This window comes from Mustela nivalis (genome assembly GCF_964662115.1).
Source record: "Mustela nivalis genome assembly, chromosome: 18".
Classification (NCBI taxonomy): domain Eukaryota; kingdom Metazoa; phylum Chordata; class Mammalia; order Carnivora; family Mustelidae; genus Mustela; species Mustela nivalis.
In genome coordinates this window covers 53,221,173-53,239,676 of record NC_139037.1, presented here as the reverse complement: position 1 = coordinate 53,239,676, position 18,504 = coordinate 53,221,173, and the positions used below count along the sequence as shown (strand labels likewise).

The 18,504-nt window shown below is 41.2% G+C and overlaps 1 protein-coding gene and 1 long non-coding RNA gene across 2 annotated transcripts in view; one reads left to right on the top strand and one right to left on the bottom strand.

Annotated features, from left to right (window-relative positions):
* LOC309852832 overlaps window positions 1–18,504 on the bottom strand; it is a 642,903-nt gene that overhangs the window by 152,085 nt on the left and 472,314 nt on the right. The gene's annotated exons all lie outside the window — the stretch shown is intronic.
* On the top strand, window positions 590–17,531 carry ZNF615 (zinc finger protein 615). The gene is made up of 4 exons (XM_082709943.1): window positions 590–811; window positions 7,604–7,730; window positions 7,990–8,082; window positions 11,828–17,531. The coding sequence occupies exons 1-4, from the start codon at window positions 662–664 to the stop codon at window positions 13,780–13,782; spliced, it is 2,325 nt and encodes a 774-aa protein (XP_082566069.1). The 5' UTR covers window positions 590–661; the 3' UTR covers window positions 13,783–17,531.

The following is an 18,504-nucleotide window of genomic DNA, read 5'->3' as shown; positions in this document are numbered from 1 at the left end:
GTCTTTTTCCTATTCCTCTTATAATAGGACGTGGAGAGTGGCTCTCATACATGGATGGTGGAATGGGTTGATACATTAGCTGGAATATAGTTGGCAATTTCACATGCATAGGCCTTTCCCTCCAATCTTCCCTATTTCTGGCCTTTGGTCCTCAAAGCCTGTCTTCCTCTCTGGACCCACGGAAAGATCCGCCTGCGTCCTCGGGTTAGCTTTCGCCCTGGGCACTGACCTTTTATGACTTGCCGTGGCCCCCATTACTTGCCCCCAAGCCTAACTGGCTCGTTCCGACGCTTTTATTTCCCAGTGGCCACCATCCCTGTGCGCCCAGAACTTCTGCTTTGTACAAAAGTCTCTTCAAACCCATTTTTGCTAGAAACTCGGTGGAGGATTCCGTAGATGGGTTCGCCTTTCCCCAAGCGAGTTCTGGACAGATACCTCCACTTTCTTTTAACGGGGTAGTTCCAACGAGCCAGCTAAGTTTAATTTTCCTGTCGGCTCACTGAAAAGGATTTCCGCTGCGCCGTTTTTGCCCGGTTTAAGCTTCAGCCTAGAGACACCAGTGCGCTTCCGCCGGGACCCACCAGCCCTTCCACTTTCCCAACGGTCTCTGCTCGCGGGCACTGAAGGGGCCCCTCGGCGGCCCGTACGACCGTGATCTAAGATGGCCGCTCCCATGGGGGGACGGCCCGGGCGCGGCCATGTTGCCGCAGCGGAAAAGCCGGGATCCAGTTGCCTTTTCTCTAACAAATGCCTCAGACCCGTGTTGGCCACCGTCCGGCAGTGCCGAGCCACGCGGGCGAAGTTCGGCGAAGTAAGTTCAGGCGCCGGCCGGTCGTGGTGGTGTGTGGCGAAAATCAAGTCAGTGTCTGGGGCTGTTCGTGGGCGGTGGCTGAGGAGTGGCGGTTGGCGTCCGCCTGGGATGACGCAGCGGGGATTCCAGCTGGAGGAGGGCGTGGGTGGGTGTACCGCTGTGTGTCGTGTGCGCTTGTGGCGCCCCTCGCCCCAGTCCGGAGTCGCTCTCGCGGCTCGTGGTTGAAGATCTCTGGGGAAAAGCGACCTGGGGCCGAGGGCCCATCTGGGGGCCGTTTACTCTGGGGCTCGGAGATGGCTAGCCGGAGGGTGGTGACTGTCCGGGACGGCTGCATGTGGTGCGCATTTGGTTCGGGGCTCGAAGATGAAGCCTGTTTCGGGGTTCACGTGCAGGGATCTGTGGGGTTCACGGGGTTCGGGGATGCTGCCCCGAGCGTCCGCGCCGCTGCTGGAGAATGGGCTGCGCCTGGAGGCCTGGGGCTTGGCTGCTGTCACTGATGCGAGATGCCTTTGCCTCCCCCTTCTGCCCCGTAGCCCCAGGTCTTAAGCTCTAGTTTTGGCCCCCAACATCATCCCTTACTGTCGAACTTCAAAGTTTCTGGCGAGATGAATGATGCCGCGTACCTCATAGCGGTTTCCTGTTTAAGATGCAGCCTTTTCTCCTTTGTCCTGCAAGATTTCTGCACATTCCTCTGGGATATTTCTTTTCAGACTCCGTCTGACACAAGCAAAATAACATCTCTTGTCATTAAGTTGTATTCCCAAGGGATAACCCTTGTCTAAATTTTAGTACATTCCAGTTTGAGGCTTCCATGTTATGTGCTTAATATTGATAATCCAGATAAATTATGTAAATGGTAAAATGATTTTCTCTGTTCCCTTATTTCATGTAATAAACATTTACAAATGATTTTAATGCAGGATTAATTTAATACAGGATTTGTAGTCAGTGTTTGCGTATATTTGTATAAAGGTGCAATGTTTGAAATGTTTAGGTATCATTTTGGGGACATTTCACGATTATGCATTTACTCATGGATTTGTTCCCCTGCCTTTCATCTCCAATGTGGACTTTTTTTTTTTTTTAATCGCAGTTGTAAGCTTGTTATTCCTATCTGACTCCCTTTTCCTTATAATTTTCTAGAATATAAAAGATCAATTAACTTTAAATATCTACTTGCTACTTAGCCACGCTACTAAATTCTTATTGCAGTATCTTTCTCTCCACCTAATATTTTAGCATGGAAAATTTTCAAACATACAGAAATATCAGAAGAATGTTAAAGTATCCATCCATACACCTACCACCTAGACTCTACCATTAATGTCCTACTAGACTAGCTCTACCAGTTATCTAACTCTCTGTCCATCCTTAATTCCAGAACTCCAGTTCATGAAGCAGTCTTTTTTGTTATAGGTAGGGAGAGGTAGAGGGAGAGAGAGAGAATTCCACGCAGGCTCTATGACCAGCACAGAGCCTGAGACTGGTTCCGTCTCACAACCCTGAGATCATGACCTGAGCTAAAATCAAGAGCTAGAAGCCTAACCGCCTGAGCCACCCGGACACATCGTGAGTCAGCCTTCTGTTGGTTTCGGTGCATTCTAAAGACAGCTGCCGTCCTGTATGGTTACTCTAAATGCCTCTGGAATTACATGACTAATAGAGTTCTAATAGCTTTTTACTTGTTTCCTTTGTTTACTTAATGTACAGATTTCTTATTTACAGATAGTCTTGACCTGCTATGAAGTGGAATGAAAGTGCATTTTGGAATGAATGAATCTTGTTTTTATTAATTTTTTAAAGATTTTATTCATTTATTTGAGAGAGACGGTGAGAGAGAGCACAAGCTGGGAGTGGGGACAAAAAGAGAGGGAGAAGCAGACTCCCCACTGAGCTGGGAGCCTGACAAGAGGCTCAATTCCAGAACTCCAGGATCATGACCTGAACCGAAGACAGACACTTAACTGACTGAACCATCCAGGCACTCCTGAAATGAATCTGATTTTTCAGTCCACTGTGTGATTGATGTGACCTGTGTCTGCTTCCCTGATAGCAAAAAGAAGTCAAAATCTCCCTCAGGGGTTGTTTTGAAGATGCAGTGAAGTAAAATACCTAAAATGGTGATCTGTGATGGCAGGAATCTAGTATATTTGAATAAGAAGGCTGATGATTTCCCCATATTTATGGTTTTGTGCTTTGTAAAATTTAATTTGCTCTCTCCCTGCCTCCCCCTTGTTGCTCTGTCTTATTCTTTTAAGTATGAAAACTTTTTTTCCTCGTTATTTTATTTATTTATTTTTTATTTTTTGTATTAACATATAATGTGTTATTTGCTTCAGGGGTACAGGAAATATGAAAACTTTTAAAGCTATGAGCTTACATTAATGATCTAGCAACACAATTTTAATTATAGAATGCTGATAATTTTCTGATTTAAAACGTAAATGCTCTTATGGAATCTATAATGAAGAAACTAAATGTCCTATCAAATACTACACTATTGCCAGTATTTCCTTTTCAGAAATTCTTAATAGATTTTTAGTTTACTAGCAATACTTTGAATGTTAAATTGAATGTTAGATTATTCCCATGAAATGTCCTGTTCTTTAACTCTGACCTTGACCTCTGTGTGGTTTATGATGGTAAAAGGACAGCTGGGTGGCTTAGTTGGTTAAGCGTCTGCGTTCAGCTCAAGTCATGATCCCAGTGATCAAGTCCAGCATCAGGCTCCTTGCTCAGCGAAGAGCCTACTTCTCCCTCTGACTGCTGCCTGCTGCTCCCCCTGCTTGTGCTGGCACTCTCTCTCTGACAAATAAATAAGTAAAATCTTTAAAAATTTTAAAAAAATGATGATATATACTTTTTCTATTTATTTATTTATTTATTTATTTATTTTTAAAGATTTTATTTATTTATTTGACAGAGAGAAATCACAAGTAGGCAGAGAGGCAGGCAGAGAGAGAGAGAGGAGGAAGCAGGCTCCCCGCTGAGCAGAGAGCCCGATGCGGGACTCGATCCCAGGACCCTGAGATCATGACCTGAGCCGAAGGCAGCGGCTTTAACCACTGAGCCACCCAGGCGCCCCTACTTTTTCTATTTAAATGTTGTAACCAGTCATCTGACTAAAGAGGTATATAGACATATTAGGTGAATATTTATAATTGGCCTTTTTAAGTTTTTTAAATTTTTTTTTAAAGATTTTATTTATTTACTTGAGAGAGAGACAGTGAGAGAGAGCATGAACGAGGAGAAGTCAGAGAGAGAAGCAGACTCCCCGTGGAGCTGGGAGCCCGATGTGGGACTCGATCCCGGGACTCCAGGATCATGACCTGAGCCGAAGGCAGTCGTCCAACCAACTGAGCCACCCAGGCATCCCTGGCCTTTTTTTAAAAAAAAGATTTTACTTATTTATTTGTCAGAGACCGAGATAGATAGAGCAAAAGCAGGGGCAGTGGCAGGCAGAGGGAGAAGCAAGCTTCCCGCTGAACAAGGAACCCCCCCCCCCCCCGCAGGACTTGATCCCGGGATCGAGACCTGAGCCAAAGGCAGTCACTTAACCGACTGAGCCACCCAGGCATCCCCATGTGGTACTAAGTTAGACTTAAACTCTTACCAGTTTTGTTTCTCTTGACCGCTTGCTCCTCTGCTTATGTTGGTGGATCCTTTCCTTTTGCTTGAAGAACATTCATGTTTGCTGTGACACAAGTTTTCTGATGAACAATTCTCTCTGCTTTTGCCTGAAAATGTCTTTATTTCAGTTCTATTTCTAAAGAATATTTTTGCTGACCATCCTATATAGGTTTATACTTATAATTCTCTACAAAGTATCAAGAAGTAGATGGTAATGAGAAATTAAATAAGACCCTGCTTAATATTTGCTTAGCACGATGTTCTCAAAATCAAAATGTATGCAGCCTGGGATGTAAGAAGACTTTTGAAGAGGGGGATGGACATGCCTGATTTAAAATATAATGGGGCGCCTGGGTGGCTCAGTTGGTTAAGCATCCAACTCTTGGTTTTGGCTCAGGTTGTGATCTCAGGGTAATGAGACTGAGTCCTCTGTTGGGTTCGGTTCTGTGCATGGATCCTGCTTGGGATTCTCTCTCTCCCTCTCCCTCTGCCCCTCTCGTGCTCACAGTTGCTCCCTCTTTTTCTATAAGTAAATAAATAAATTAATTTAAAAATTAAAATGTGTACACCTTAACTGTCTGTATTAAAATGAATTCACCTAAAGAGTTCTCTGCCACTGGGTATCACACTCTTTTGGGTCTCTGTCCCACATTCCCTCTGATAGTCGTAGTGCTTCCACTCTACAGAAGAAAGGTGCTTCCCAAACATTCTGAATTTTATGTTTTCTTGGCCCAGAGTGCTTAATAAAAAGACAGATCTTTTGGGGCCTTGGTATAAGGTGAATACACAGCAACAGTGACAACATCTGGGCCTAAAGAGAATGTGCCACTCAGAGTAATTTGTTTTTCAACCTCTAGGTGCTGGCTCTCCAGGAACTAGACAAATCAAGGGAAAAGGGAGGAGAAGACTCCAAGACTTAGATGACATAATTTCTGGGGAAACCATTGACTGGAGACTGAGATTTTTGAACAGAAATTTAGAGCTGATCTGGAAGAGCTAAAGACAGAGGATCAGAGCTAGCAGCCATTTCCCCAAATCAAAAGATGATGATCCAGGCCCAGGTGACTTTTGAGCTCTTTTATTCTTTCCTTTATTTCCTAATGGATTTGTAGAAATTGACTAAAAAAAAGATCAGTGCAATTAAAAAGAAAAGTTTAAATTGAGAATAGCAGGATCTGGAGAAAACTGGGCAAAGTAGGATCAGGAACCTATTTTTCATAGGATTTATACTTTGTGATTCATGTTGGAATGAATAAATGTGACTGTGTAAGACCCTATAGATCACATGAGCTGTCAGTTTGCTGCAAATATCTCTGACAATCATCACAAGAGAATCTTGGTAAGTTACATGGTAGGCATTACTGTCATATGTCTATTGCCAACACTTCTGACACCAAACATGTGTTTTTGTGCACAAATGACCAGTTCTCCAACTCTCCAGATACCACCTGTCTACAGTTTGATTCAATTTTGACACTGACTGCATGGATTTCCTGTCCTACTCCACAAGTGTGCCCTCATGTCAGATGCCAAGAATTTGGTGCCCAGAGTACTCGTACTTCTGACTTGACTACAAATAGGCCGTTCCCACAATCCCTTTGTTGGTTTTGATAAACATAATTCAGGAAAATACTTTACCTCACATTTACCAATTTATTGTAAAGGATAGAAGGTTGAAACAGGCAAATGGAAGAGAAGCCCAGAGCAAAGTATGGGAGAAGGAGCAAGGACCTTCCATGCCTTCTTGAAATAAGCCACCCTCCCAGCACCTTTATATGCTCACCAACCTGGAACTTCTCTGAGCCCTGTAGTGTAGTATGAGTCAGTGTTGTTGCTGTTGTTTTTAAATATTTATTTGAGAGAGAGAGAGCATGTGCATATGTACACAAGGTAGGGGGTACAGAGGGAGAGGGAAAAACAGACTCCCCACTGAGTGGACCCGATGCGGGGCTCATACCAGAACCCTGAGATCATGATCTGAGCCAAAGTCAGATGCCTAGCCCACTGAGCCACCCAAGTGTCCCTTGGAATGTTGGTTTTTTTATGGAGGTTTCATCATTTAGGGGCAATTGATTAAATCACTGGCCATTAATGATTATCTCAATCTCCAGTCCCTCTCCCTCCCTGGACAGCTGGGGTGGGGCTGAAAGTTCCAGCCCTGTAATCAGTAGGTTGGTTTCCCTAGCAACCAGCCATATCCTTAGGGTATCTAGGGTCCCACTAGTGTTACCTCATTAATATATATTCAGGTATGGTTGAAAGGAGCTTATTATACGTAATGCAAGATGCCCTTCCCACCTCAACCACTTAGGAAATTCCAGGGCTTTAGGAGACCTTGTGCAAAGAACCAGAGATGAATACGAAATACAAACTTCTTATATCACAATATCACAGGCATCAAGTGTGAGGAGAAAACAGACTGGTTCCTTGAGGGATGTTAATATTTCATGGCACGTAGGTCTGAAGTTGACATGGGTCTCTGATGGTTTTTCAGAGAGGTATTGTTGTCGGTGAGGTCCTTAACTGCCCCTACTACTTATACATGTAAAAATGTGTTTCCTACAGCTGTTTCTTCATTGTATCTGTTCCGGTATTAACCCTGCCTAATGATATGCACACATACATATATGTTTGTCTTTTTACATATGTGTCCATAAATATGTTCTTTATAGTTTTTCAAAAAAAATTTTGCTTAGTCATCTGTTAATCCTTTTGCTTTGTACATGTTTTATACAGTTTCTTTTGTTTATTAACCACTGAAATAAGTATGTATTGTCTTATCTGCAGTCTCTTCATTGCTGGTTTTGGTGTTAGCTCGAATGCTTATGGTGCATTTAGAAATCTGTACTTTTTGTCTGCTTATAAGTGTTATGTAGTTCAGTATTGGCAAAGAGGCTCTCAAATATATATATATTATAGATTCCTACACTAGCAAGAGGATTTTGTGATACAAACTATAGAAATTTCCTTAAATTTTCAAGTTCACTGAATGAAAGAAGATTGTACATTACATAATATACAAGATTTTTTCTATCACAATGTATTAAAGAATAAAAACCACCATTTCCTCTATAGTGAAATGAGCAGAATAACTTCCTTTATCTGTTTTTTCCATATCACCACAAGAATATCACTTCATTAAACATAACTGTGTTATAACAGGAATTCCTGACTTTTGATGATGTGGCTGTGGACTTCACCTGGGAGGAGTGGCAGCTCCTGGCCCCTGCTCAGAAGGACCTGTACCGGGACATGATGTTGGAAAATTATAGGAACCTGGTGTCAGTGGGTGAGGACAGCTCCCCTGTGAGACTCACAGGCGCTCTGCCAGTGGCTCTTTCTTTCTCAGCTACTTAACTCTTTAATACTCTGAGATGGGAGATCCTCAGATCCTTCTCTTGCGTTAGACAAGAGTGTATAATGTCCCATCTTCTGAGAGAAAAGCCTTGATGTTACAGATATGAAACCTGTTTAGTTCCTAAAATATAACATTATCCCTTCTTGATGTACCCCAGTCCCCTGAGTCTTCTGTCTTTTCTCACGAACAGGGTATCACGCCAGCAAACCAGATGCACTCTCCAAGTTGGAGCGAGGAGAATTTTGGACAAGAGAAGATGAAATGCACAGTCAGATCTGCCCAGGTGAGTGAGAACTGGCAAGGTGGGCGGCTCAGTAATGTTAGGTCATTCAGAGAAGGCATCAGGACTGTGACTGTGTCAGGAAACATCAGCAGCCGTCACTGTATGTCTCTTCTCATATGAGAATTCTTTAGCATTGTTCAAGTTTAGAGGAAAATATGCTCTTTTTTTTTCTTTTGAGTTTGGATCCCTGTTTATTTATTTATTTTTTAAAAAGATTTTGTTTATTTATTTGACAGAGAGAGAGATCACGCGTAGGCATAGAGGCAGGAAGAGAGAGAGGGGGAAGCAGGCTCCCTGCCGAGCAGAGAGCCCAATGCAGGGCTTGATACCAGGACCCTGAGATCATGACCCAAGCCAAAGGCAGAGTCTTAACCCACTGAGCCACCCAGGTGTTCCTCTTATTATTTTTTAGAAAGATTTATTTCTTTATTTTTAGAGAGAAAGTGTGCATGAGCAGGAAGAGGCAGAGGCAGAGAGAATTGTCAAGCAGACTCCCTGCTGAAAACAGGATCTTAATGCAGGTTTCGATCCCACAACCTAAGATCATGACCTGAGCCAAAATCAAGAGTCGGATGCTCAACCTACTGATCAACCCAGGCTCCCCTTTTTGAGTTTTTTTTTTAAGGATTTTTGTTTTTCAATATCCAACATGGGTATTTTAAACACCCAGCATGGGCCTCGAACTTGTAACACTGAGATCAAGAGTCCCATGCTCCAGTGACTGAGCCAGGCTCTCCCTCCTAGGATTTTCTAATCTTCCTCATCTTCACCCACTGTCACAGTGTTGTTGCTTGTGTTACCACCCCTCCTGCAATGAAATTCCACTTTCCAGGCCTCTCTGGAAGAAAACAACTTTAAGTTCATTACTTTCTTCTTACTACTTTCCTTACCTGCCTTACTAGGAAATAATAATTTCCTTCCATAATATCTAACCCCACCTTGGATGCTTTGTCTCCATGATAACCTGGTTTTTCTGTGCACTTATGTTGTTCCGTGGCTCCCCTCCCCCACTTTCCCACCAGAACCCTGGAGGTTCTCTCTCCCTACTTCTGTTTTCATTTTCTTCTCAGTTCTCATAACTCTGAAAAGCTTCCTCTATTCCCATGAATTAATCTCTTTCCTTTCTCTCATACATCCTAATTGGCTTCTCTCTTAATACAGTCTGCTTTCTTTTTTTTTTTTTTTTAAATATTTTATTTATTTATTTGACAGAGAGAGAGATCACAAGTAGGCGGAGAGTCAGGCAAAGAGAGAGAGAGAGAGAAGCAGGCTTCCGCTGAGCAAAGAGCCCGATGCGGGGCTCGATCCCAGGACACTGAGATCATGACCTGAGCCAAAGGCAGCGGCTTAATCCACTGAGCCACCCAGGCGCCCCTACAGTCTGCTTTCTTTTGATGTATTTTATCTTCTTCGTGGTAGCAGCCTATGACTTCACGTTTTGTGTGTGAGAACAGGAATCATCTTCTCTCCATCTTTTTAAAAAATTTAGGTTCTTTTTCAGCTCAACACAACTACACATTTTAAATTTCTCCCTATCCTGGCATGTTTTCTACTTGCTGAGGTTTCTTCGTTTTTGAAGGGGAGTGGGGTATAGAGAGAATTTTAAGTAGGCTCCACAGCCTGACACAAGGCTTAATATCACAACCTGAGATCATGACCTGAGCAAACATCAAGAGTTGGATGGTTAACTGACAGAGCCATCCAGGTGCCCCTGAGCTCCCTTCTTAAAGGTCATTTGATTAACAAGAAAATATCTTTTTTAACATGCTACATGATTTCCAACCCAAACCAGGTCATAACTTAAGTCTGCTTCAAGTAATTTCCTTCATGGTTTTGCTAATTCATATTTTTCTTTAGTTACTAGATACTATCACTGCGTTTATTTTCCTAAAGCTTTTGTTTTCACTTTTTTTTTTTTTGGGTAATCCAGTCAATCACTGACACTGGCTGTGGCCATTTATTATTACTTTCCAGTTTCTAAAGTGATGGCAAAATGGAATATCCCCTAATTTTTTAAGACCTTGACTCTGATTCTTTTTTTTTTCTATTGAAGTATAATTAACATACAGTGTTATGTTCATTTTGGGTACACAATATAGTGATTCAACAATTCTATGTATTTCTCTGCTCATCAAGATAAGTTGCTCTTAACTCCCTTATCTATTTAACCCATCCTCCTATCCACCTTCTTTCTGGCAATTATCAGTTTCTTCTCTCTAAGAGTCTGCTTTTTTGTTTGTCTCTTACCGCTTTGTTCACTTGTTTTTTTCCTTAAATTCCACATATGGGTAAAATCACAAGGTGTTTGTCTTTCTCTAGCTGACATATTTCACTTAGTATTGTATCCTCTAGATCCATTCATTTTGTTGCAAATGGCAAGATTTCCTTCTTTTTTATGGTTTAGCAATATTCCATTGTATGCATATACCATATCTTCTTTATCTTTTTACCCCAAATTTTTATTTAAATTCTAGTTAGTTAACATATAGTTTAATATTGGTTTCAGAAGTAGAATTTAGTGATTCATCACTTACATACAACACCCAGTGCTCATCACAAGTGTCCTCCTTAGTACCCATCCCATTTAGGCCATTCCCCACCTCCCTCCCTCCAGAAACCCTCAGTTTGTTCTCTGTAGTTAAGAGGCTTCAGGTTTGCTTCTCTTTTTTTTTCCTTCCTATATGTTCCATGTATCTTCCTGTATGTTCATTTGTTTCTTAAATTCCACATATGAGTGAAATTTTATGATATTTGTTTTTCTGACTGAATTATTTCACTTAGCGTAATACACTGTAGCTTCATCCATTTCATTGCAAAAGGCAAGATTTCATTCTTTTTGTTGGCTGCGTAGTACTCCATTGTGTGTATGTCTGCATATCACGTCTTCTCTATCCATTCATCAGTTAGTGGACATGTGGGCTCTTTCCATATGTTAGCTGTTGTTAATAATGCTGCTATAAACATCAGGGTGCATGTGCCCCTTCAAATCTGTATTTTTGTATCCTTTGGGTAAATACCTAGTAGTTCAATTGTTGTATCATAGGGTAGTTCTATTTTTTTTTTTAAGATTTTATTTATTTGAGAGAGCAGGTGAGAGAGCACTAGTGGTGGAGAGGGAGAAGCAGGCTGCCCATCAAGCAGGGAGCCTGATGCAGGGCTCGATCCCAGGATCCTGGGATCATGACCTGAGCCGAAAGCAACCACTTAACCGACTGAGCCACCCAGGTGCCCTAGGGTATTTCTATTTTTAACATTTATTTTTAAAAAAGATTTTATTTATTTGAGAGAATGAGCTTGAATGGGAGAGGGGCAGAGGAAGAGAGATAAGCAGACTTCCCACTGAGTGTGGAGCCCAAAGTGGGGCTCAATCCCAGGACCCTGAGATCATGACCTTAGCCGAAGGCAGACACTTAATGGTCTGAGCCACCCAGGCACCCCCAGGTGAAGGCATTTTTATTTATTTTTTATTCTTTAATTTTTTTTAAAAAGATTTTATTTATTTATTTAACAGAGATCACAAGGAGGCAGAGAGGCAGGCAGAGACAGAGGGAAGCAGGCTCCCCACTGAGCAGAGAGCCCAATGCAGGGCTCAATTCCACCCTGGGATCACACCCAAGTGGAAGGCAGAGGCTTTAACCCACTGAGCCACCCAGGTGCCCAATGTGAAGGCATTTTTAAAACAGTTTTATTCCAAGCTAAGATTATGAGAGATTACAGAGTGATTCATTGTTCTTTTCTCTCTTAGAAATCAGGAACGTTGATGATTCTCTGCAACGTCACTTGGAAAATCGAAGCAATCAGAAGAGTGTGAAACAATGGTGTGAACATAATACATTTGCAAATATTCTTAATCAGAGTGAAAGTCATTTCCTGTTAAAGCAAAAGTATGATATATTTGACTTATGTGAAAAGCCTTCAAAATCAAATTTAAGTTTTGAAAGCAGGAGTATAAACTATAATTCAAAGCACTCTGAGTTTAATGAAGATGTGAAATCCTGTCTTCATACTAACCATGAACAATTTTATAGTGTAATAAAATTTCCTGTAAGTGTAAAACCCATCAACAGTAATTCCCAGGTCATTAAACAGCAGAGAATTCACAACATGCAGAAAGCCCATGTATGTGGTGACTGTGGGAAAGCCTTTGTCAAGGTGTCTCAGCTCATTGATCATCAGAGAGTTCATACTCAAGAGAAACCTCATGGATGCAGTCTGTGTGGGAAGGCATTCTCTAGAAAATCCAGGCTAACTGAACATCAGAGAACTCATACAGGACTGAAACACGAATGTACTGAATGTGACAAAACATTCTTCAAGAAATCACAGTTCATTTTACACCAGAAAACTCATACGGGACAGAAGCCTTATACATGTAACGAATGTGGGAAAGTGTTCATCAAGAAGTGTCAGCTTATTTATCATCAGCGAACTCATACAGGAGAGAAGCCCCATGCATGCAGTCTATGTGAGAAAGCCTTCTCTACAAAGTTCAGTCTCACTACACATCAGAAAACTCATACAGGAGAGAAACCTTATATATGCTGTGACTGTGGAAAAGGCTTCATCGAGAAGAGGCGTCTTGTTGCACATCAGCGAACTCATACTGGTGAGAAACCTTTTATATGCAATGAATGTGGGAAAGGTTTCACCTTGAAGAACAGTCTTATCACACATCAGCAAACTCATACAGAACAGAAATTGTATATGTGCAGTGAATGTGGAAAAGGCTTTTCAGTGAAGCACTGTCTCATCGTACATCAGCGATCTCATACAGGAGAGAAACCCTACACATGCAGTGAGTGTGGAAAAGGCTTCACCTTGAAGAGTCCTCTCATCAGACATCAGCGAACGCATACAGGAGAAAAGCCCTATGTGTGCAGCGTATGTGGAAAAGGGTTTACCATGAAGAGTGATCTCATTGTACACCAGCGAACTCATACTGCAGAGAAGCCATATATATGCAATGATTGTGGGAAAGGCTTCACCGTGAAGAACCGTCTGATTGTACATCAACGCACTCACACAGGAGAGAAACCTTATATATGCAGTGAATGTGGGAAAGGCTTTCCAGCAAAGATACGGCTGATTGGACATCAACGAACTCATACAGGAGAGAAGCCCTATATATGCAATGAATGTGGAAAAGGCTTCACAGAGAAGAGTCATCTCAATGTACATAGGCGCACTCATACAGGAGAGAAACCATATATATGTAACGAATGTGGCAAAGGCTTAACTGGGAAAAGCATGCTCATTGCCCATTTGCGAACTCATACTGGGGAGAAACCGTATATATGTAATGAATGTGGAAAGGGCTTCACCATGAAGAGTACTCTGGGTATACATCAGCAAACTCACACTGGGGAGAAACCATACAAATGCAATGAATGTGATAAAGCTTTCAGGAAGAAAACCTGCCTCGTACAACATCAGAGATTTCACACAGGAAAAACTTCCTTTGCGTGTCCTGAATGTGGAAAATATTCTTTGCGTAAAAATGACCTCATTACCCATCAGAGAATTCACACAGGAGAAAAACCGTATGAATGCAGCGAGTGTGGGAAAGCCTTCACTACAAAGTCAGGGCTCAATGTTCATCAAAGGAAACATACAGGAGAGAGGCCCTATGGATGCAGTGATTGTGGGAAAGCTTTTGCCCACTTGTCAATCCTTGTTAAACATAAGAGAATTCATAGTTAGTCACTTTGGGATAACCTGTTGCCAGTTGTAGGCCCTCAAGATAATAGTATGTAATGAAAATAACAGTGCAAAGAATGGTATCATCTTGAGTAATCAATTGTGTCATATTTTATGTTGAGGAAAAGATTTACAAAACAACTCACAATTGTCCTTGATGAAAATGTTTTAGGACATTATACATCTAAAAAGTGTAGATTGAAATAGATTCTATGAATGTGAAAGATGAGGAAAGCCTTCAGTGGGAAGTAGACCCTATGATGTGATCATCACAGATAATGAGTATTTCCAGTTGGCAGAAATGTAACTGTGGGGAAAACTTTGCCCGGAAGTAAGACCTCAATAGATGTCAGTTCACACTAGACAAGTACTTCCTATGGCAATTAATATAGTAGGGCTTTAAGTAATATATTTGCCAGGAAATCTATACAGAAATAACTTAGGAACACATTCGATGTGGTGGACTTCAGCAAAATATCAGGCAACTTAGAGGAAAGAAGCCTTGAAGCCTTGGGGAAATGATGAATGAGAGCATTCTGTCACATCTAAACATAACGGATAGCACGCCGCACAAGCATCCAGAACAGGATACTTAAGCTATATTTGATTGCCTTGTCATTGATTTTATAAATTTTAAATAGTGGCCGTTACTCTCACCATGAATCAAATTTTAATATGTACAGTGCAGGAGTGTTCTATGCCTGTGTCATTATATAATTAACTTCAGAATTTCTTTAGTTCCAAGTTTGTTATTATAGAATACTTGAAGTATTTCAAAATGAAGCAATATGTTAATTTCATAGTATAACAATATATTTGGATGTGTTTAAGCAAGTTATAAGTACCATCAGTTTTGAATTTGAAATAAGTTTAGAATCACAAACACTGGAATATTTCAGAAATTTCCTAAATGTCCTTCAGCCAGCTATTTCCAAAGGTAATATTTTATATAACCAGAGTTAATTATCAAGTAGAGGAAAGTGAAATTATAATGCTTTTAAACACAGGATTTACTTGGGTCTCACCAATTTTTTTTTTTTTTTAAGATTTTGTTTATTTATTTGAGAGAGACAGCATGAGCAGGAGGGAAGGTAGAGGGAGAAGCAGACTGCCCACTGAGCAGGGAGCCTCATGCGGGACTTGATCCCTGGGATCATGACCTGAGCTGAACAGACACTTAATCGACTGAGCCCCCCAAGTGCCCTGATCTCACCAGTTGTAACATGTACTCATCTTTCTTTCTTTCTTTCTTTCTTTCTTTCTTTCTTTCCTTTTTTATATAGTTTTAAGAAACTTTATCACATGCGTAGGTTTGTGTAACCAACACCACAGAATGTTTTGTCAACACAAACCTCTTCATGCTACTCTTTCATAGTCAAATTTTCTGTGACCCTGACCCCTGACATCAGAGATTCTGTAAGTTTGTCATTTATAGACTATGAGGAAAGTAGAATCATTTAGCACTTACTCTTTGGCCTTATGAGATAATAGAAAATATATACATTGGTCTGTACCCCTTGTTTCCTGGCACACATTCCTAAAGTCCATGTAAATTACTAAGTGAGGAGTGCACTAGGGGAATTCTTTTTTTAAGATTTTATTTAGTGATTTGACAGAGATCAAAAGTAGGCAGAGAGGCGGGCAGAGAGGGAAAGAGAGAGAGAGGAAAGCAGGCTCCCTGCTGAGCAGAGAGTCCAAAGGGGCATTTTTTATTCTAATGAGGCAGCACTGGGTGGGCTCCTTTATGGCTTCTGGATTGGGACAGGTCCCCAGAGAGAGACAAAGCCATAGTCAGAAGCTTAGGACTTCAGCCTTGTCTCCTCTCCCCTTCCCTCCCTACCCCCAATCCTTCAGAAAAGAGAGCGGGGAATTGAATTAATAACTGATCAATTCTACCTGAGGATGCCTCCATAAAACACCAATGGCAGGTGAATTTCCAGGTGGGTGAACACAGCCCTCCACGTCCCCAGCGCTGGTGGAGAGTGTGGGGAGAGCACGGAGAGCACCGCACTCCGTCGTGGTCACCCTCCGGGGAGCCCTCGCAGGCTGGGGGTCTGGTGCGCCTGACTGGGTGTGGGTTCCGCGTGAGGGGCCTAGCCGGTGAAGCAAGAACGTGTGTCGGGACATGTGCCATATTTGGGGTTTTATTTGGGGCCAGTCACCAAGGAATGTGAGCGTGAGTTAAGGCGTAGTCTTCAGGGACTGATGATGAAAGGACGATGGTCAGGGCCCAGGGCCTGTGTGTTAACTCAGGCTCAGTGACTGAAAACTAGGTAGCAGGTGCGGACCCGTGATCACTGCCCTTAGGCTACCTTAGGGATGTCACCCAGGGGTCCTGACAGGGAGCAGCCTGCTGCGGTAGGGGGCGGGAGTTTCCATGGACCAGAGCTCCTGGGGTGAACTTGAGATTGAATTTGAGGTCAGTGTCTTTGGGGAGTGCAGGGTTTGTCTGTGTTTGGGAGCATTGGAGTCTGGGAGTTTTGAGACCCATAGCCCTGGACTAGTGGGTGCTTTGAGGCTCAACCTTCAGATGGAAACATTTCCTTTTAGTCTTTCGAGTTGCTTCTCAAGTTTCCTAGAAAAATGGGAAGAAAAATTTGTCTCCTACACCCACTCTTCACTGTCCCCACAGAAATGGGAGTAGTTCACCATGATCAAGTGGTGTGTCCATGACTAAAGAGGGGATTTTTAACTTAAGACCAAATTTACTCTGATATTTCCTCTCAGGTTTGACACAAGTAAAAGCAACCATTGTCCTAAATGCTCCTCCTCAGTGAGAGCTATTTTGTTAAAAGAGATTTTTTAGATCACGTTTCAAAGAATTGGGGTCATCTACATTCAAGACTCTGCCTAGCTTCTAACACTCCTGTATGCTTTTGTACTGTCTCTAGAAAATATCAAAAATTCCTGCTGCTCCCCCTTATCAGCAGCATTTTCTACTCAAAATTTTTTGGATTTTGGCGACTTCAATATCTGAGTCCTTGTATCACACAGCGGTTTTAATTTGTGATTTCCTAATACTGAATGATGTTGATTATCTTTTCATATGCTTGTTTGCCATCCGTTTGTCTTTGATACGCACCTGTTCAAGGTCTTTGCCCATTTTTAACAGAGTTTTATTATACATTTTATATGAGAAAATCAAGGATACATGATTTCTGAATGCATTATTATATTCCTGGACAGAAAAAAGATAGTAGTGGAAAAACTTATGAAATATGAATAAAATCTGTAATATAGTTGAGTATTACACAATTTTAAAAATTAACATATAATGTATTATTTGTTTCAGGGGTATAGGTCTGTGATTCATCAGTCTTACACAATTCACAGCACTCACCATAGCACATACTCTGCCCAGTGTCCATCACCCGGCCACCCCATCCCTCCCACCCCCCTCCACTCCAGCAACCCTCAGTTTGTTTCCTGAGATTAAGAGTCTCTTATGGTTTGTCCCACTCTGGTTTTGTCTTGTTTCATTTTTCCCTCTCTTCCCCTATGAGCCTATGTCTTGTTTCTCAAATCCCTCATATCAGTGAGATCACATGATAATTGTCTTTCTCTTACTGACTTATTTCACATAGCATAATACCCTCTAGTTCCATCCACATCATTGCAATGGCAAGATTTCATTTTTGATGGCTCCATAATATTCCATTTATACAATGTTGTTTTCTTAATTTGACAAATGTACCATAATTATATAGAGTAGTCACACGAGAGGAAGCTGAATAAAGCATATGTGAACTCTTTGTAGTATTTTGTGACTTTTATGTAAATCTAAGCTTTTCTGAAAACAAAACATTTATTAAAGATAGATATAACCTGTGTCAATTATATCTTAGTACAACTGGGAAAAATAGGTGTAACCTAATTTTATCACAATATCTCATTGAAAACATAGTTCCATATTATAAAATGTTTATGCATATCTATATATGATATTATTATTAAACAGCTGTAGTAATATAGGTGAATTTGTAGGGCGGTAACTAGAGTCACATAAAATGTATGCATTAAAGTAAGGTATACTTGAAGAACAAACTCTTCAATTATGTTCAGTTTCTATTTTGATCCTCTTTATTCAAATTCTCACATTCTTTTTTAAAAATTTTATTTATTTATTTGAGAGAGAGAAAGATCACAAGTAAACAGAGAGGCAGGCAGAGAGAGAGGGAAGCAGGCTCCCAGAGAGCCTGATGCGGGGTTCAATCCCAGGACCCTGGGATCATGACCTGAGCCAAAGGCAGAGGCCCAAATCACTGAGCCACCCAGGCGCCCCTCAGATTCTCACATTCTTACTGCAAGATTTGTTGTAACTTTTTTCTTATATGTTCCGGATATCTCCATTTACTTTTACTCCTAGGTAGTTTATATATTGCAATTCTATGTGGTGTCTTTAAAAAAAAAATCATACCCTATACATTTTGTAGTATGGTACAGCAATTCATTTCAACAGGTTTATTGTCAAAATGTACATATAACATTTACCATTAGTGAGTGTACAACTTGATGACATTTACTAAGTTTAGAGACTTGTGCCACCATCACCACAATCCAATTTTTAGAAATTTTCATGATTACCAAAAGTAACTGGATGGTTGTTTTGTTATTGTCATTATTGTTATTTGCCAAAAATTTTGACAATTTTTAAAAAATATTTTATTTGTCATATAGAGAGTGCACAAGCAGGGGTAATAGCAGGTCGAGCGAGAAGCAGGCTCC